Genomic DNA, 21,603 nt, shown 5'->3' with positions numbered 1-21,603 from the left:
CCAATGCATTCGCTCACACACTGCCAACACATTCCACAACTACAAGAGTGCAAGTGTATTTCATAGACCAGCACTGCACAGTGAAAGTCCACCACACAGCTCCACTTGCGGTTTCATAGCAAAGGGAGAATCATGTCTGAAGAGCATTCAGCTAATAATTACTGTCAATGAGGGTCACCATTATCCTTAATAACTTCCCCCAGAACATCTGATGTTGGTCTAACCTTGTGTATGACATTAAGATTACAGGAATTCAGTGTCAATTATGGTATGTGACACTGTTGTCAGTGTGTGTGTGTGTATGTGCTTATTTGTTTGAAAATTTTCAGAAGTGTTTAAAATAGGGTCTTGCATCATCAATATATCAGGGTTGAGGGCAGGGACACTACTGATGACTCATGGGAACCATAGCAAAGGTGCAGTGTTGTTAATGTTAAATAAAACCAGGCATTTCTGTTAAAAACGCTTATCAAATAAGTGACATTACTTTCTCTTGCAATTGTCCGTACCATAGCTGTAAACCTATACAAACACTGTTTCAGAGGTCAGCAACATTCTGTTGTTTCCCTACCCATAAACCATTGCTAGAAAGGTAGTACTGTGATTTGTAGAGGGAATCCCTGCGTAGTGAACACACACACACACACACACAGCATGATAGGAGGGGGAATCCTGGGTAATAACACAACAGGTCAGTTCATCAGGCTCTGACAGCTTAATAAAGTCGCAGACGAGCGATAGATTACACACGTTTACACCGAGTGTTTATATCAGCTGGTGCAGAAAGAGGGATAGAGGGGGAACGCGAGAGCCACCCGCACAGAGAAATCAAAGCTCCAGCATCCAGCCATCAGGTTTAATATCAACCTCACAGGAAGAGAGACGCTTTTTAGTAAGACTGTTTGATTTATTTATTTTAGGGTGGAATTTCAGCTGTCAGAGTACATATCTTCTGAGAGAAGGGAAAAGACTCATCCAAGAGAGGGAGGACAAAGGTGCTGAGTGTAAGAAAAAGTACAGATATACATGCTGGATGAAAGGAAGAGTCTAGACTGACGGAGAGGAAGACCAGAGGTACAGACAGGCGGAGGGACTGTTCGGACAGGGAGGTTGACCCACCCAGTTTGTGAGGCTGGCGGCCGAGCAGACGGAGCCCGGGGCTGACCCGGGACAGGGCAGTCCGTCGGGGGAACAGATGGATGTGCCGGATGGACAGACGGACGTGATGCAGAATGGACAGAGGGTAGCCACCCAGCCGGGCGGCCCGCTATGCTCCGAGCTGCAGTGGGAGGTGCCCATGTGCGTGACCCTGCCCATCGAGATCCTGAGCGCAGAGACCACCTTTCCATTCCTGGACACCACGCTGGCCGACCTGGGCATCGCACCGTGAGTCCGCTGGGTCCGAGGGCCTGCGAGTCTGCGTCTGTAGCTCTGTGTTTAACCAGTAGAAGTGGCTGCATGAAACTGTAGTTAAGGAAGAGGAGTCATAGCCTGACATTTCAGGTTCATATGGTACCGCTATTCTGTTATACCCTTGAGTAAAAAAAATTGACCCAAAGTCTTTCAGGAAATATTTCCAAGCTAATTAAGTGGATTGAAGCTACAAGGGATGCAAATAAATAATGCCAGCTTTGTGTGTGTGTGTGCGTGTGTATTGGTGTGTGTTATAAGGACTGAGCATGGGTGTATTAGGGCGTTAGGGAGAGGATGTGGGAATATTAGGGATGTTTTAGGGAGAATAATGTTAGGAATGTATTAGGTAGTGGAGTATAAGGGTGTTACGGTGTTTTGGGGTGTGTTAGAGAGACGCATATGGGTATATCAGGATAGGTTAGGGACCAGAATGTGGATGCATTAGGGCTTTATTAGGGAGAGGAGTGTGGGTGTGTTAGGGTGTTTTGGAGTGTGTTAGGGAGAAGAGTTTGGGTGTGTCAGGGTGTATTTCAGACAGGAGTGTCGGCATATTAGGGCGTGCTATAGAGAGGATTTTTGTTGTATTAGGATGTGTTACAAAGAGGAGTTTGGGTGTATTAGGGTGTGTTATGAGAGGCGTGTGAGTGTATTGGGGTTTGTTATAGAGAGCAGTGTGGGTGTATTAGGTTGTGTTACAGAGAGGATTGTGGGTGTGCCAGTGCATGTGTGACCCTTCATGTCTTGTGAGGTACTGGGTTCCTGCAGGTCGGAGGTGAAGGAGCGGGTGGTGTTGGCTGACACCAGGCGCACGCAGGTGAAGACCAACGTGGGGAAGCTGAAGGCGAAGGAGGTCATGGTGCTGGAGGTGCGGGTGAAGGCGCAGCAGTCAGACGACCCCCTTGTCCGGGAGATCGTGTACTGCACCGAGACCCATTCTGACCGCTCCTTCGGCCGCAGCTCCCTGGACATCCTGCCCTGGAAACACACGCAACCAGATGCTGACCACCTTCAACCAGATGCTGACCACACAGGGACTGTAAAAGACGGTACGTACTCGTACCCAATGCAGTCACCTTATGCTGCTTTCCCTCGCTCCTCACAGCCTAATCCTGACTGGTGGCTGATTCATATAGAAGAATTTACACAATGTCCCTTAAATCAATCATAGCACCACCCAAACTGACAAGTGTGTCACCCCCATGGGTAATTCCTCACCAGCGTTAATTGGATGAGATCATGTTTTGTCATTAATACGAACATGTGATGGCCCCAGAAATTGCCTCCCCTCTCTCAGAAACATGTGATCCTCACTCAGGCAGAAGCCCTGGGCTCTTTCTCACTGCAGTGTTAATGGGCTTGCTTGTGGCCAGACATCTTCCGGTACAGACTGAAAGCCCATCTCTTCAGCCTGCGTCTGTAAACCCCAAACCCACACTCTCCTCTCGCCTGGCCCTAACGTCCCAAACACCACAGGTTCTTCATTACTGATGCAACTTGAGTAGCACACACATTTTCTACAATATGCAGCAGTATGGTGCAGTGGTAAGGAACAGGGCTCATAATTGAAAGGCTGCTGGTTTAGTTTCCCACTGCAGTGCTACTATTGTACCCTCGAGCCAGGTACTTAACTCACAATAGCCTCAGCAAATATTCAGCTGTATAAATGGATAACATGTAAGTTATGTAAGTTGCTCTGGAAAACAGCATCTGCTAAATGACAATAATGCAATGTACAATTATTGTAAAAAAGTTATATTACAATGATGTAATATACAATGACACAATTTAAACTATGTTTTAATTTTGGGAGAGGGAAGTGACTCTAAGACACAGGGCCAAGAGAATCCATACAAACTTAAACCCTGCGCCTAGCCAATGACAAACACAAAATGCTCTGGCTCACATTTGTTAACCCAATCCCATTAGGGTCATCTGCATGCTGGTTTTTGCCCATATTACATTTTAAGGTTAAGATTTAAGTATAAGGTACATGTGCATTGCACAGCAGCATAAGATTACAGGTGTGAACCTATATGACAATCTAATTAGCCATTAAATAGTACCTATAGCACTATTTATCTGCCTTACTGTATGTGCTCTGTGAGTCCCTCTGGATAAAAGCATCTGTTAAATGGCTGAATGTAATGTGATGTTTGAGCGCTTGGATGAAAATCTGCCACTCTGTGTGTTTTAGCAGAGGAATTACGGCCAGTGGAGATGACGTTCGTTGTGGACACCAAGTCCTTGCCAGCAAAGGCGGAAGAAATGCAGGAAGCCTGAAGGGGAGACTGGGATGGACGTAGCACTGTGCCATCATTTAGCTTCATGTCGTTAGTCTGAAACAAGATCCATAATGCTGTCACTTTAGTGGATCCTGCTTTGCATTCATACTCCAGTTGTCCTTCACCAATGCTGTAAGCATTCAGTTGTCATGCTTGCTGCACTTCAGGAAACATTGCTGGTAGCATTGAAACACTCACTGGACTTGTCTAAGTTGCTGCAGGACCCACCTTGGTGCGATTAAATGCATAATCTGTTGAAAAACGTATTTACAATTTACAGTTACTTGTAAAAAGCTAGTGCTGAAGCTAAAGCTAAAGTAATTCTAAGCAACGAGTTGTCATGAATCTGTGTCCAATGATGTACAGATGGCAATCAGCCCATGTGATGTGATACACACACTGAAGAACAGAATATTTCAGCTCTGTGTCGGGCACCTGGCGACCTGTAACTCGCCATAGCGGCCATCCCAGTTTCTTAGTTAAGAAGCATCATGTTTCCAGAGGACCAGCTAGCGCCAGCATCCTCTCACTGTTCAAAGTCATGATCAGTCGTATATGTAACATACAACCACCCATACGTATGGTATGTGGATCAGCTGATGTTAGCCATCCAGATGATGTAACAACTAGTGAGGGCAGTCAGATGGGTAGAACTGTACAGACGCATTCAGCTTTGCAAACACCTCTGAGGCTCAATTAAAGCTTAACGCCAAAGCCCAGTTGGACATTGTTTGCTCAGACTAATCTGTGTTAGAGCTGTGCGCAGCAGAAATAAAAACCGTGGACAGCCATTCTTTGTCCTGGTCATTTTCCATGACTGCAGTCTCAGTCTGTATGCACTCACGTTCACAACCCTGCAGGTCGAGTCAGTACCATGATGCTTTGCATCCACATTGCCCGTTTTAGTTGTCTGTATCGAGGACTAGCTTCTGCAGTGAAATATTACCCATCCACACAGCTGGAGCAATGCAGGTCAAGCACCTTGCTGTACAACAGCTCTGCCATGTCTGGGATGTGAACCTACGACTCACCGATTTTAAATCCACTTCAATGGCTAATTCAGGTCCCTGCCATCCTACTGTGAGCAGAGGCTGGGTCTTAAACCTGCGGTTTTGAGTGAGGGAGGTGGCTCTATGGCACAGGGCCAGTAGAATCCACACAGACTTGAACCCCACATCCAGCCAATGATGAACACAAAACTAACACATGATCAGCACATTCTGGATCACTTGTTAATGTAATCCCATGAGGCTCATACACATGCTGGTTTTAGCCCAATTGTAACATCATCTTTTTTACATTTTAGGGTTAAGACATGAGTATAGAGCACATAAATATTTTACGGCAGCATAAGAAACTTACAGATGTGAATGCACATGACTAACTAGAGTAATTCAGCCAGTTAAGTCACGGGACAATGTTGGACCAAAAACCACACACCATCTTCCCACAAGAAACTGCCTGAGAGTCATGCTCCAAGACCTTAATACCATTTCTGATTGGTCGAGTGCTCATGACTGACAGGTTGCTGAGTGGCTGACACATTAGCACAGGGGCTACGCAGAAACACAAGAAGCTGGGGAGAGAAAGGGCGGACGAACACCAAACAATGGAGGGTCTCAAAAACGCCTTTATTTTCAGCAGAGTTCATTGGTTCAGAGATCTTGTTGAGCCAGAGGACATGAGTCACTGTGTGACACATAGGGCAGCGGAAATAAGAGGATTTGGACAGTACTGACAGGTTACAGCTACCTTCAACTACCCTCCCATTTGAGCAAACACTCCACACCTGTCCGGTCTGCTTACAAACACTGCAAATTGTAACATTAATAACAATCCATAGCAATCATTGATAACTTTAACAAGAAAAAACTTAAAAAGACAGTAAACACAACTGAATAGATGGGCAATATCTGAATTACAGTATAACATGATGCATTAAGTGCTGACGTTTAAATGCATGTGGCTTATTGTAGTGGCTGGCAGTGGACAAGTCCTCCTATCCTTCTGTCCATAATGAGAAACTCCGCCCCCCATCAATGTCATTGGCCTTCTTTGAGAAGAGGAGGAGCTGTGGGGGGAGGGACTACGACTGGGTGACAGCTGCTGACAGAGTGGCTCTCTGTTCGGCTGGGAGTGACATCACAGCGCCCTGAAATTCCTGAGTGTGCTGCTGGGCAATTTGTCTCACCAACAGGAGCAAGGTATTCTGGGTTTCTGAAAGACAAAGATGGCACGGACAGTCAGCCATGCATATTAACAGAGCAATGCACTACTGCACATAGAATACTGCAGTTCCTCACCTGTATCGATGTCTTTGGTGCCCAGGACATGACTGGAGGCAGACACTATGGGCTTCATATGACTCACAACCTACACAAATAGCACATGGTTATATTTGAGTAGCACTGAAGTCAACTATTGCTGAGTGATAACGCAGTAAAATCATTACTGTTTACTTCCTGGACAACTTCTATAGTTTATGATTTTTTGTGATCTAGTGTAGCTTGTGGTGCAGTTGTTTAGTGTAGTCTCTGATGCTGTACTCTAGTGTAGTTCTGGTGCTGCGATCTAGTGTAGTTTCTGGAACTGCAACCTAATTTAGTTTCTGGTGACGTGATCCAGTTTCATTTCTATAACTGTAAAGTTCCACAGTTTCTGGTGCTGTGACCTTGTGTAGTTTCCAAGTGCTCTGAAGCATACTACATTACATTATCCATACTATCATATGTGAACGTACGTGACGGGCAAACATACTTGCTAAGATTACTACGTGGTATGCCAGAGTGTGATTTCGGACACCATTTTAGCAGTACAGGAAGTGGAGGTACCATACCAGTGAGGGATTATGGGAGTACAGGAAGGTTAGGCATTTGAACACCGTCTTGTTTTCCTCCATGTCCTCTTGCAGAGGCAGGCGAGAGACAAGGGCAGGGAACACCTGGGAGAGAGGAGGAGAGGAGGAGGTTCTTACCAACCTTACTTTCACTCACACCTGGTGTGCAGACGTATCACCACACTTATAACGCTGTTTCCACTGCAGCTGCTGCTGGCTACTTAGCACTTGGCATGGCCTGGGTATTATCACATTACATTTGCTGGTTACCTAGTACTCAGTATGGCCAGGGCATGGTCACGCTACATTTGGCAGCAGTAGGTGTGTTTATAGAATCATCCAAGGAGGAAGTAGCCTGACACAACATCCAGACAGCATTGATAAGTGTTAATTTTTTTGTAGCTAGCTAGACAGCAGTTGTGCTGGACGCAAGCTGCTTGTCACAGAAAGAGGCAGGGCAGCAAACTGCATATCAAGGCGACGGAAAGAAACTCAATCCGTATTTTTGACAGGTGAGCATGGCTAATGCTAACACATGCTAACCCAGGCCCATAGAACAGGTACCAGAAAGGGAGCGGATGTGAGGGCCCGTAGGCCTCGTACATATTGGGACGGTGCTTCGCCCAGTCTCGGTGGGATGGCACCTGTCCCGGAGGAGAGTCTCTACGTGCTGTACCTGCTCTAGGGGGACACACTCTGTGTTGCTCATGATCATCCGGCAGAGAGCAGCACACACGTTGTCAATCACCCTCCTGTCCGACTCTTTGGACATGAGGGAGGAGAAGAGGGAGAGCATCATGGGGTAATCTCTGGGACACAGAGTCAAGGAGCCATCAGAGAGAGATGGAACCGCACCATCACACCACTCACTGTACCATCACACTCCTTACCGTCACACCACTCGCCACCGTATCATTTACAACATATACAGCCAAACAAGAGGATATCAGGAAGAAGAAACTAATCTTGATATTGCACCCACACCACACCGCATACTGCCATAATGCTTCAGTTCTGCTGCATTAAGCACATACTCATAAACGAAACAAACAACGCAGTACATACTGACAATACAAAAAAGCATACACTGCACATTGACATACACTCCCTCACACACACACACACACACACACACACACACGCACTACAGTACACACTGACTATAAACACACATGGCAAAAGCCAAACCAACTGTAGGCATGTGCACACACTACAACTTACATACGTAATTCTGCACCAAAAACAGACAGACACAGACATAATCATTACATACACCACACACATACAAAACCAAACAGCAGTCAGTCAGTCAGACAGACCATGACACGCATACGCAGCAGAGACTCTGACAGTGCGCACGCAGACCCGAACGCTCTCCAGTCAGGATACGGCGTGAGGATGGGTCCCGCGGCCTCGGCTAGCGAGCCCAGCCCGAACACGCTGTTGTTGCGCACCTCCGCGTCGCTGTCCCTCACCCCCGCCGCCAGCACCGGCAGCAGCCGATTGGACAGCCTCCCGGCGACCTTCCTCCCGCCGGCCACGCCCGCCAGCGACTGCAGGATCTCTGCCAGTGTGCCCAGCGAGAAGGAGCGGTCTGCTACCGTGCAGGAGGACTTCTACGGGTGGTGAGAGGGGACAAAATTAGGAGCAAAGCAAAGGGGATCCAGTTCAGCATTAGGAAAATGGCACAAGGTGGTGGGGAGTTGGGGTGGGGCTCAGTGAGGGGAGGGTACACTTGTCTGCGGTTCAGTAATACATTACATTACATTCATTTAGCAGAAGCTTTTACCCAGAGCGGCCTCCACCACAATAGAACATAAGTGTATCCATTCAAACGATTTAAACGAGTGACAGTGTCAGACCAGGCTCACACTCCCAGACCAGTGAGTGTGAGCATAACACTATTTGAGCTCTACCATGAGTTAACTTGTGTAACCTGACAGAAGCCAAGTATACTATGATACAACAGTCCCTAGAACAGAAATTATAATACATTGCAATACTACACATAAAATTAACATCAAATGCGAGAAGTTGCGGTGTTAGGGGGTGGGGATAGAAGTGGAACCGAGATGCAGTCTGAAGAGGTGGGTCTTCAGTCTGCGTCAGAAGATAGTCAATGATTCCGCTGTCCTAACCCCCATTATGGATTGGGGATGTCTTCTGCATGTGTCTTTTCTGTAGAGACTGAAGGCGAAAAACTCACTGCCTTGTTCATGATGAGGGGCAGCAGCTCGTTGAGGAAGGGGTAGAAGGTTTCGGCGGGAACAGCGGACGCCAGCAGGGGGATGCCCTCTCCCGCGAACTCCTGCAGCATGGCGTCGTACTCTGCCTGCGGCCCGGGGAGAGAGGTGTGCGTTAGAACGCGTGGGATGGAGTGTGTGAGCATGAGAATGTGTGACAGAGAGAGAATGAGTGTGTGTGCATGTGGGAAGTGATGTATGACACCAGGAGAGAAGGTGTGTGTAAGGTAGTGTGTGTGAGTGTGCAAGTGTGTTTAAGAAGGTATGTATGACAGTCTGTGTGTGTGTGTGTGTGTGTGTGTGTTTGCATGTCCGTTTGTTTGCAAGACAGGTGTTACCTGCTGCTCGTCATCGTCACCCTCATCCCCACCTGCATCCTGACAGACCGTCTACAGAGAGAGCGAGAGAGAGACAGAGAGAGAAAGAGAGACTTCAGACTTTTAAGCCTCCTTTATTTAAGACAATAAAAACAACTCAACGATAAATTATTATTCAACAGTTCAAAAAACACAGGCATCACAAAAAGCAAAAGAAACAAATAAAAGGGGGACAGACAGGAAGGTAGGGACAGAAAGGGGAGAGCAGAGTAGCTGGTTTTTCAGTTTGCTGATGAGGCTATCACTGTGGCTTGGCTGTATTACTATTCTGTATTACTGTATTACTACTCTATGAGCTGTATGAGCTGTATTACTACTCTAAGCTGGAAAGCCAATTCATGGAAATACATCCATCGAGACTAGGACTGCCACTGCTTGTTTGCACGACTGACTAACACGCAGTTACAGTGATTAGCCCCATATAATGAAGCTAAAATGTTATGCACGTGACATAGTTTTCCCTTGAAAAGCAATGCTAGAGAACTCCTCTTTTTCCACATTTCTATGCTGGGGCAAAGCTGTTAGACCCACGCCCTCGCCGGACCCAGACCACACCTATCCTGGACCCAGGCCACACCCCATCCTGGACGCAGGCCACACCCCATCCTGGACGCAGGCCACACCTACATCCTGAGACAGCCGGAGACCCAGCTCACCCTGCTCCCAGGCCAGCGAGTGGCTTACCTTCTTTTTGAGTACGTCACGGATGGCGTGGCTGATCTCCTGCAGTCTGCCAGGTATCTGCAGCGCCTCCCCCTGGCAGGACTTGATAACTGCATTCATTGACTCTAGCACAGCCATAACCACATGCCTCTCCCTCTCCTGCCGTACGGACTCCAGGAAGCTGGGCAGGACCACAGACAGCAGCTTCTGCAGGGCTGAAGGTGGGAAAGGGTTAACAGCACAACGACAGGCCAGGGAACACTTTGAACAACAGCCCACAGAGAGGTTCTGAGCTAGGTGGAATCCTAGCCTGATTCCACAAAAACCCAAAACCCAGGGAAAGTGTTGGGTTGGACATGTTTAGGCATTATTAACTGGTCCTGTAGGGTCAATTTGCACGGTTTGCATTTGATACATCTGGTTAAACATTCTAACTTTAACTCTTGGTATATTGTACATTATACATTTTATATTTATATTATTATATAATTATTTAATAATAACAGTTAAATGTAATCCTTTGGTTAATTGTTTTTTTATTTATCGATTCACACTGTAATTTTCGGACACTGTTCAGCCGTGTGCACATGTTCACATTATCACTACGTATCGCTACGTGTAGTACATTATTAGCAGCACTGCTTTTGTTTGTCCTGCAAATAAACAACGACTGGACTGGATTGGACCGGACTGAGAAAGGCAGAAGCAGGTACCCTGGTGGTTCTCCTCCGTGGGATTCTCCTGCCACACTTTGTGCTGTGCTCTGCAGAACTGCCCCATGGCCCCGAAGGCGGCCCTGCGCACGTCCTCGTGGGGGAACTGAGGGACACAGAGAGAGCGGTCAGAGCAGCCAATCAGGGCTCGCAGTGGAGAGACAGCCAATCAAGTGAGTTCGTCAGACACTTACGTCACGCAGCTCAAACACCTGCTGGAAACTGGACTCCAGGAAGGGCAGGAAGGCAACCCTGAGAGACAGAGAGAGAGATTCAGTTAGGAGACGGCAGTGGATCTGTGTTCTACCGGTCTGTTAATATAGTCTATCTGTGAGTAAGTGGAGTGTCAGTGTTACACAGGTCTATATAGAACTGCTGTCTCCGTACCCAGTATTAAAGGCCAGCTCTCCCAAAGCGTCACAGGCATCTTCTTTCTCATCGATGTAAGCATTCTCTACACTGAACCTAGAAAGAGAACGTGGGAGGAGAGAGGGCACAGGGTGGATGAAAGGGGGGAGGAGAGAGGGCGAGAGTGAGCTTTAACCCTTTTGCGTGTACGGTCAAAAGGGAAGAGAGAGATTAACAGAGAGAGAAACACGCAGAGGGTCAACACCGAGGAATGTACAGAAAGAGTCAGTAAAGAGATGTGCTCACCCAGCAACATCTCTGTCCTCTCCGTCATTCTCTCCATCCTCGTCCAACACCGCATCTCCCCCTTCGTCTTCATCATCATCTTCATCGTCCAGCAGAACGAACTGCTTGTCCTCTTCAAGGTGCGTCTAAAATTTGGCACAGACAGGTGCTTTAACAGTGCCAGTGTATAATACAAACACCTACTAACATTCTGTCCCAAACTCAGTTGGCAGAGGAGGTGAAGACTTTGGGAACTTTACTGTATCCACAATGAGAAGCTAGCTACACGGACCATGACTCACTCTGGTCTTTTTGAGGCTACACTGACTGTGACTCCCTCTTATCTGTTTGAGGGTACACTGACCGTGACTCCCTCTGTTGACTTCAGGGACAGCAGCATGATGGTGGTGATGGCAGAGAGGTGAGGAGTCAGACACTCTGGACTGACTGTGGACACAGCAGAGAACAGGCTGTACCTGAGAGAGAGAGAGGATAACAGATACATTCACACAGAGACAACCATTTCTTTCTCTCTCTCTCTCTCTCTCTCTCTCTCTCTCTCTCTCTCTCTCTCTCTCTCTCTCTCTCTCACACACTCACACACCATTGCTATAGCTAAGAGACATATAGTACAGCTCAGACAGCAGAAGCACAGAACATCCCAAAGACAGACAGGCAGACGAATAGAGTAGCACCGAGATGGACATATAGAGACAGTGGGTCAGTGACAGACAGACAGAGCAGCTCAGAGGCAGACAGGCAGGCAGGCAGAAGGAGCAGCTCAAGAGACAGACAGGCAGGCAGGCAGAGGGAGCAGCTCAAAGGCAGACAGGCAGGCAGGCAGAGGGAGCAGCTCAAGAGACAGACAGGCAGGCAGGCAGAGGGAGCAGCTCAGAGACAGACAGGCAGGCAGGCAGAGGGAGCAGCTCAGAGACAGATAGACAGGAAGGCAGAGGGAGCAGCTCAGAGACAGACAGACATGCAAAGCAGCTCAGAGACAGACAGGCAGGCAGGCAGAGGGAGCAGCTCAGAGACAGACAGGCAGGCAGAGACACAGCATTAAAAACAGAGAGACAAGACAGACAGAACAGCTCAGAGACAAAGACAGTGGATCAGAGACAGCGAGCGGCAGGCAGCAGAGGGGTATCCCATACGTGCAGCGGCGCAGGTCAGGGTCGTCCACAGCGTCAGTGAGGTTGAGTCCCAGCTGCACACACTCTGCTGCCAGGGGGCTGAACACATCTTTACCCACTGTACGAGCCAGCACCGACAGAGTGTCTACACAGGGAGAGGGAGTAACCATCACTTCCACAATCACAGAGCCGATGAGTGCAGCTGTTACTGAAGTGTTTAATCACTATATATGATCACTGGTTTACTTATAAGAGTTGTCTGTTCCCTTATGCATGTACTACATAATATCCTTAGTTAATAATTACAAAGTGTATTTCATGCCAACAAAGCAAAATTTGAATTTGGCTGTGTTCTTACCCAAAGCCTGTGTCTGCAGTGACCTCACTTCCTCTCGTATATCCGTCAGGAAGCCCTTCAGGCTGTCAATCACTGGGGGGAAGTACGGCACCAGCATCTCCTTCGCTGCATTGGCTGAAGCATACAGCAGTGGGTGGGGTTAGCAAATCTTAAACACACACACCTGCACATGCATACACACGCATGCACACACACATACACACACACACACACACCTGCACATGCATACACACATACCCGCACATACAAGCACTCTCATGCACCAGCTTCAGCCAGACCAACACTCTTAATCCATGAAGGAAAGTAAGCAGAATTACCGATGGCGCCAATCGCACTGACTGCCAGCTCCTTGATCTTCAGGTTGTCCGAGTTGGTCAGCGCAGCCAGCATGGACTCCATGAGGGTGGGCAGGTAGGGCTGGATCTCATCACCTGAGAGAGAGTGGGAGACGTACTGAGCACGTGCACACAGACACCGAGAGAGACAGTGGGAGAGATTATAAGAGACAGACACACAGACAATACTCACCCAGGTTCTCCAGGAAGTTCTCCAGTGCGTAGAAAGCCTTGGTGATGTGGCCAGTCTTGGCATGGTTCAGCCCAGACAGGTATCCCAGCAACAAAGGCATCAGCTCAGAGCAGTACTTACTGACATCTGGCTGTAGGACACAGACAACAACAGGTGCTGAGACGACTACCAATGTACTGTCTGAACAGAACAGTTGGTGAGAGTTACTGAGAAAGAACAATGTACTGTTTGAACTTCGAACAGTGACATGAGTGAGAGTTACTGAGAAAGAGCAACATTCTTTCTGAACCTCACAGAGAGACATGAGTGAATTAATGACAAAGCTGTCTGTATGACAAAATGTACTGTCTGAAGAGAACAGTCAATGAGTTACTGAAAATACACTGAACTTCACATATGGAGACAGGGATGGGTACAGACAAACTACCCAGAAATAAGCATACACAGACATGTAAAAACACTTGTAGATAAGCAAAAACCATCCACATTCACAAGGACCAACCTAAGCGGTTGGGAAAACACAGTGGTAGTCAGTAGTAGTAGTAGTAATGATTTATTTTTTTCCCCACTGAAAGCAACTGGCCTCGTTCATTGTGAATGCTTGCCTTTCCTTAGAGTCCAGCACACACTAGACACTGGTAGCTACTGATACTGTTTAAAAGCCTATGGATCCATATCTTTGTTCTTGTGTTGTGGACACTCTCTGCTTGAGATGTGCCGTGTTTAGCCGTCTGAAGACCTACCTGCAGGTGCTCAGAGAACTGACCCAGGGCGAAGAGGGCAGCACTGCGCACCACCTGGTTTTCATCTGAGAGACTCCGACACACCGTCTGCAGCATGGATGACAGCATCCTGAGAGACACACACACACGGTTACTGTCTGACAGACTCCAATACACTGTCTGCAGCATGGGGGACGACAGCATCCTGATAGACGCACAGACACTCGGTTACTGCGACACCCGGGGAACGAAAGGATACTACGTTCCATAGGCACAGCACAGTGAGGGATGGTTAATATAGTTTTCCCTAAATTGTATGATACAACAGTCCATGAACACAGCACAGAGAGGATTTATGAAGTGCCATTTACGGGGCAAATTCTGAAGCCTTGAAATATTAATGACCGCTACAGCAGCAACAATAACTTGGCTGAACAGCAGCGACAAATTTTGGCCACTAGAGGCAGCAGAGGGCAAAGGGCTGGCAGGAGAGCTACAAAAAGCACTTTGTTCAGGTCTTGTTGAGCTGAACTGTCTGGAGGAAAGGCTGCTGCTCTGGACTCACTTTGTGCGGATGTGGTCAGCACAGCCTTCGGCCAGCACCGCGAGGCACATGAGGCCGCCCTTCCTCTCGTAGGGGTTTGCGCTGGCCAGGCAGGCCTGCGTCAGGGGCATCTGAGAGAGACAGGGACAGCAGGTTAATGTGACACTAGCATTCCTGTTTCATTACCGCACTACTCATTACAGCACTCATTAACAGCCTCTCGTTGTAACATTCCCATCTCGTTCCCGACCACTAACAGCTTCTCCATTTATCATTCCAATTTCGTTAATTGACAAAGATCGCTAACAGTCTCTCGCTGTAAGATTCCTGTTACTTAACACAAACTATTAACCACTTCTCCTTTTAGAGTTCCAATTTCCTTACTGAATACAAACCGTTAACACAGCCTCTCCCTTCAAAATTCCAAAAAAATTTGTTACTGTATTGCCACTTTATTACTGTAACACTCCCATTTCATAACTGAACAGAGACGCTTAACCTCTCACTATAACATTCCAATTTACAATTTAAGTGTCCTTCACAGCTGCTTATGGAAGAAAGGCGATCTGTAATGTCAGAGAAAAAGCAAACAATAACATCAAGGACTACCAAAAGCCTGTTCCAGGGTGTGTGAAAGAGAGAGGAGTAAAAGAAAAAAATCTCGCTAACCAGCTGGTGGAAAAGTTTCTCCGGGGGCATGTGTAGAGCCAGGGTGTCTATAACCTGCAGACATAGGGAGATGGTCACATTCAGAAACACGGGAAGTGCGAGTCCCACATTCAGAAATACAGGCAGAATGAGCACTACATTCAGACACACAGGCAGAATGAGTGTCACATTCAGACACACAGGGAGCCATACTGGCAAACACTTGATGAAGTAATCAGTGGGCACTGACGGCCCGGTGTGGAACAAACTTCACTACACGGGCCAAAATAGTGTTACTTACTGCTCTGAGAGGCTAACCTGAGCTGCAAAGTGTTTGGGGGTTTCACTGTCTTCATCATCATCCCCTTCCTGCTCCTGATCCTCTGGGTCCTCCTGGCCAGGAGGGGGCGATGCACTCAGAATGGGGAACACTGTCTGCAGGATGGGGCTCAACAGTTTCTGCTTTAACACCACCTGTGAGGAGTATGCATTCATTTCACACATGTCTGCCAAGTTCAGTTCAGTTCAGGGGGTTAATGTATGTGAGAGAGACACAAACAGAGCAAAGGAGAGAGAGGGAAAAAGGGAGAGAGAGAGGGACAGAGCAAAAGAGGGAGAAGGAGAGAAAGAGACAGGAAAAGAGAGCGAGAAAGAAGGAGAAGAACAGGGACAGGGTGAGAGAGGGGGAAAGAGAGAACTGAAAAGAAACTGGGTATATAATAATGACCAGAGTGTAGAATTACCTTGCTCTTAAGTCTGACGAGAAGAGCAATGCAGGAGAGAGCTTTAACACGCATGGAGTCACTGAGAGATGTGTCTGCACTGATCTAAGAGCAGGAACACACACACACACACACACACACACACACAGTAAGTACTTCATGTGTAATAACTCATAAACACCTTTACATCTTTACACGAGTGGTGCTTACCTACAACAATGCTATACACACTAAAGCAGTTACAGCATTATGCTAAAACACAGTGCAAGACAAGGACAACAATGAAATGAAACACCTCCAGGCAGAAATGCACGATTTCAGCGATGTGGGGAACAACGATGGACACTTCGCTCTCCATGAGCTCATCGAACACCTCCATTGCCTCGCTGGCCTGGTCCTGTAAGTCACACAAGCTCTGAAAACTCTGGCATCGGTGCAAACAGCGGTGCATTATAACAGTAAAACCAAGCATCATAATACCGAGCGACACCTCACGTCAGAGACGCCGCACTACTGACCTGGTCTGCCTTGATGAGGTGCTTCATGGCAACAATCAGCTTTGGGGTGAGGGAGCGCATCAGATTCTGGAAATGCAGACATGAGGTAAGGCACTGCACACAAACCCCAGCGCCGCATACAGATACAACCACATAAGCACACACACACATATACCACATTCGCGCACACTGACACACACACGCATACTGGCTCACCATCTCCTCGGAGCCGGTGTAGGCAGTGATGGCGGTCAGCGTGAGGATGCAGTAGTAGAGAGCGCTGGGGTTGCTGACGTCTTGAAGCACGGCTCCGAACAGCTCCAGCAGCTGCCGGTAGTAGGGCTTGAACGGCTCTGGGTTTGACGCCACCACCTTGCTGAGCAGCAGCAGGCCCACCTGGGGAGGGGACCAAGGATGGGGGCATTAGAGGGTGGAGGAGTTAGAGGATGGAAGACTTTGAGTCAGATTTGGGGTCAACGTGAGGCTCAGCAGAAATGGAGGTGAGCTCACTCCACTGGGCGGAAGAGTAACGGCAGTCCTAGCACTGCACTCAAGCTAAGATCTGTTAGCAGGACTGGAAGTTTTGATTTTGTAAAGCAGAGAACAGTGCAGAGTCTACAGGCAGAACAGTGACCCCAGGTGAGCTGAACAGCCTGTAACTCCATGTTGTTATGATCCCTCATGCAGTCGTTTTTGGTCCAAAAGCCTGCAGCATGGCTCAATCCCACAAAAAGTGGAGTGTGTCTGTGAGGTCGGTTACCTGCTGATCCTGGGAGGTACTTTTTGCTCTTGGGGGTTATTCGTCTGTCTCTCTGTCACCTGTCTGTCTGTATCTTTTCTGGGGGTCACCTGGGGGTTACCCGTCTGTCCTTCTGTCAGTCCTAAGGATTATCTGTCTTTTTGTCTGTCTGTTCTGAGGGTTACCTGTCAGTCCTGGGGGTTATCTGCCAGTCTGTCTGTCCTGGAGGTTACCTGTCTGTCTGTTCGGAGGGTTACCTGTCGGTCCTGCGGGTTGTCGCTCTTGGTGGACTGGTTCAGCAGGGTGAGCAGCGCAGGCCAGCGGTCTGGAGTCTCATGCTTGACCAGCACGGCGCTGAGCTGGGACAGAGAGTGCCGAACCGTGTGCCTGGGGTACAGAGAAAGCGCCAATGACTGTGAGAAAAAGCACAGCCCTGGAGCTCAACCTACTCTCACTGCTCACACTCCAGCCTGGAAACAGCACTGAGATCTCAACCCAGCAGGCACATGAATGCTAACAAAATAGTCTGAACTCAACCTGAACGACTTCCAGGAAGGAACTAAACCAGGACTGCTTCATCCCCACAGGGCTGAACCTACTGCAAGTCTGCCCTAATGCTGTATCAACATTATGCGGGGTATATGCAGTGTTTCCACTGGTGATTGCTGGACCACTTGCTTCGCTGCCACCGCTTGCTGGTTGTTGATGCTTCAATAGTGCTGTGTATGCACCCATTGGACTGGGAGTTTTGCTGATCTGTTCTGTCATTATTGCACATATAACGTGGATGGACAAACCTCTGTTTCAGCTGGAAGTTGCCCTGAACAAGAGAGTCTTCTAAATGCATGTAGTGTAATGTAATGCGTTTTCCTTCTGGGTCCTGGTCAGGGACAAACAGAACCCTAATGGGACTAGGAACCCATTTACCCAATATGATGCTATCCCCAAATCATTAGGTTTATCATCACCTCATACAAATGGCTGACAACACGCTTACTCCAGTATGCTATGTTTTAAACAATCCTTCTTCTACTGTAAAAGAAGTGTAAGAACTAGACAAAGTCCCACAGCAACCACCCCATCACATCCCAGTCCAGCAAAATACTCTGTGTACCAGCCTCTATAGAGAAAACATCAGGGTTAACCACTCAGGGTTAACCACTCATTCACTACACCTACAGCTACTGGTACTGCTTTAGCTTTGGATTAAAATGTAAAGATACTCACTCGGTCTCCTGCTGGAACGCTTGTAGGACCACAGCCTTCAGACTAACATGTGAGAGAGAGAGCAGTTAATGTTCTGTTTTATTCACCTGACACGCACTTTTACTCAGAATGTCTTACAAGCGCACCCTGATACTGAATCATTTCCTTGAAATGTAGCACCATTGTGGGAAACATTTCAGAGGCTCTGTCACAGGAAAGTGGCCGAAAGGTCAAAGTGCCTTGCCAGCAGACCCAGAGTAGTGGGGCCGTCTGTGCCTTGTGGTCTAGACCTGGGCAGAGCCAGTGTGACTCAGTCAGACAGGCAGGGAGAGTGTGAGAACATGCAGCTGCAGTTTGGCAGCAGGGCTCACCTCTCTCTGTGGTCTGGGCTGATCTTCTTCCAGTGCTTCATCACCCTCATCCTCAGCATCACAGCAGCTGACTGGCGGACCTGAGGGCCACAGAGAAAGGAAGACCCGTTAAAAGAAGACATGCTTCATCTTGCGGAACGCGCGTAGTGCTGCTTGTTGAAGGATGCTGGAAGCATCGGTGTTCACCTGCGGGTTTTGGGAACTCGTCATGACCGCACACAAAGCCGGAATCACCGCTGGGTCTTTGAAAGCTAGCTTCATCTGAGCTGTCGCCTGGAAGACAATAACACACACACACATGCAACAGTACCGTTAGGTTACGTCTGTTAACAAATCATTCGGCATCAGGTGTACACGATTCCTGACACGCTGTAAGAGGTAAATGTCTAAGGAGGAGTCTTTATATCAGAAAGAATATGAGAAATATGGCATCCTTTATAAATTACACATTCAATGCACAGGGATATTTTGTGCATAAAGGTCGGCACAGTAGGACATAACTGTCTCACTAGCCACGAATTGTTAGTCTATGTAGAAAGCTTGCCACTACTGATGCTAACATAGATTACTGCCAGGAAGAAATTTGTCAGATATGCCAATGAAATTAATAATGGCAGCTAATCAGCTAGCAACCTATACTAAACCTGAACTTCTAACTACGTTTCTAGCCAACTAGTTAATTAAAAAAAAGAAGCTAAAACATTTTCTAAGGACACGATTTAAACTAGGATTTCACTTCATAGTCGAACACTTTTACAATAAGTGCTGAATCATGACATCGGAACTTTAAAGAATTTCAAAGACAATGCTAATACATAGCTACTTGCAGTGCCCAAGACAGCGTGGCACGTTGGGTTGCTGGATAGCTAAAGCTAGCAAGTAAGCTTGCAAGCTAACTAGCTCAATTCTGAACATGAGCATTTGAAAGCTTTCAAAACACACATTTTCGAGCAAGCCGGTCAGCCTGTCCGACGGCTAGCTTGCCTACCTGTTGAATAACGGCGTTGTCAGGCTGCGTGAGTTGAGAGAGAATGCGTTCCAGATCCTCTGTCATCTTGGCTCGTTTATTTTCAGATTTTAAATCTTTTACAGCAGCGATCGTATCGGATAACGAAGGGGTGGCACCGTGCAACTGAATGCGCTGCTCCTATGCGCTGTGATTTCGACTGATGCGATATGCTAGTCAGCCACAGGCTCCGGGTACTCTCTCTGCCCGGGGAGATCGGCGCGTCCGCGGGTACCAGTGTCAGTCTCCGTATCGGATATTCCGATTTTCTCGCTCTCACATGCTGCCACATGTAGGGCAGAGACCGGCCTCGACTTCCTGACACCGCAATTAAAGGGACGGTCGTGTCAGTAAACAAACGACAACTGATATAGTTTAATGAGCAGCGCCATGCTGCGGAGCGGAGGACGCAGGAACTGACAGGACAGCACTTGCACGTTTAAACGTTGCGTCTGTTGTCATTGCATTGCAAAATTGCGTGTAGGTATACAGTATGTCGCTAATAGTTGCAGCTATGTTGCCAATGTTATTAACAAACAGCCTGTCAATTACAGTAATTTTGCTAAGCTATAAATGTAATTTTTGTTTGTTTGTTCCTTTGTGCTGCTATAATAATTCTATTTCCTCATACTTTTCACAATGGAGGCAGAATGTACCTACTTTTTCTATTTGCATATTAACTATGGTCCTGTTTCTCTTTGAAAGCATTAATAGTCATTTAAAACCTTCATTTAGATGACAACAGTTAAGTTAAAGGCATACACAGATGTGTGATGTGAGCAGATGATCCACCAGTTTAAAGAGGTCAACCACAAAGAAAGAACAGACTTCCCTCACTTTATACCTCACTGCATGTCTTAGCACAGCATTTATAGGTTACAGATTGTCTATTTGATAGTTGACACTGACGTAAGGGCTTGATGTTCTGATTAGATAAAGCTGGCCAGTTCTTCAAAGAATCAACATTTTCCCCTACCCTTGTGTGAACTTGTTTTTCTTTTATGCAGTCTTTATATGCTGTAGTTTTGTAGCTTTTGTAGTTTTTAGTTTTTAGCATAGTTTTTCATGCTCACAATAACAGAGACATGGCATTTCACTTGATATGCTCAATCATGTACATGTCCTTGTTTCGGTACATTTCATGCTGTCTTGTTAAATGCACTGTGTATTTGCACATTGGGAGTTGCTCTGAATAAGCATCTGCTAAATGACAAAATGTAAATATAAATGCAATAGACACTCAGTATATATACAAATACTCATATAGAACCTTACAGCACTAAAACTCCATGCACACCGTGATTAGTTGAGCACAGGATTAGGTTCTGTGCTTTGGGCTGTTTGTACAGATTGAGTTGTTTGTATTGGTGCCCTATGCATCTCTCAGGTGAATACTTCAGAATGATGAGGGTACCCCCTTGTGTCCCCCTATAGCGCCCCTGCGTAACATGCATCTGTACCACTGTGTGTCAGAGAAGCACCACAGAAGAGGCTGACCCAGCATGACTCTACACTGTATTGTGAGGGCCCACCATGTGCATTGACCCCAGGTGCAACACTGCCCCCTGTGTATGATGAGTGCAGTTTTCCTGTCCTTGGCCTTCCAGTTTACTGTATGTGCTGATGGCCTCTTTGATCTTGATTTTTAATTTGGGATGTTTATTTGGGTTTATTGTTGCTTGGTGCATATGTCCAGTCAGCATCTCCCTGTCTGTCACTGTTCAAGGACAGTGCATCAGGACACACAGACAGTTTGTCCATAATCTGGATACCCTTAAAAGTGACGCCTGTATTCTCTGTATCCTACTGTGGTGTCCGTTATATACAGTATCTTATTGTGTTAGTGTGTGCAAGGGTAAAAAAATAATTCCTCTGTTCCAGACACCTTTGTGCCACTTCAGCATGGTTAATCAAACCCATCAGCCCAAGACAGAGCACAGGACCCCTCCCAAAAAACCCCACCCACTGA

At 47.3% G+C, this 21,603-nt stretch overlaps 1 protein-coding gene across 1 annotated transcript; it reads right to left on the bottom strand.

The window, feature by feature from the left end:
• Positions 1–5,312: 5,312 nt before the first annotated feature.
• LOC118771113 (importin-4-like) lies at positions 5,313–19,948 on the bottom strand. Its single transcript, XM_036518990.1, has 30 exons — positions 19,617–19,948; positions 18,815–18,901; positions 18,629–18,708; positions 18,279–18,320; positions 17,309–17,438; positions 16,529–16,708; positions 16,334–16,399; positions 16,111–16,212; positions 15,837–15,920; positions 15,412–15,567; positions 15,115–15,168; positions 14,467–14,576; positions 13,923–14,031; positions 13,180–13,309; positions 12,969–13,082; positions 12,652–12,765; positions 12,315–12,438; positions 11,525–11,636; positions 11,182–11,306; positions 10,915–10,992; positions 10,722–10,779; positions 10,528–10,633; positions 9,836–10,029; positions 9,113–9,163; positions 8,738–8,863; positions 7,921–8,147; positions 7,208–7,340; positions 6,532–6,636; positions 5,999–6,068; positions 5,313–5,912 (listed from the first exon to the last, which is right to left on the bottom strand). Exons 1-30 carry the CDS (start codon positions 19,680–19,682, stop codon positions 5,782–5,784), a joined length of 3,264 nt encoding a protein of 1,087 aa, XP_036374883.1. The 5' UTR covers positions 19,683–19,948; the 3' UTR covers positions 5,313–5,781.
• Between the last annotated feature and the right edge of the window lie 1,655 nt (positions 19,949–21,603).

This window comes from Megalops cyprinoides, chromosome 24 (genome assembly GCF_013368585.1).
Source record: "Megalops cyprinoides isolate fMegCyp1 chromosome 24, fMegCyp1.pri, whole genome shotgun sequence".
NCBI classification, from domain to species: Eukaryota; Metazoa; Chordata; class Actinopteri; order Elopiformes; family Megalopidae; genus Megalops; species Megalops cyprinoides.
This window is presented reverse-complemented; position numbering and strand designations above follow the sequence as displayed.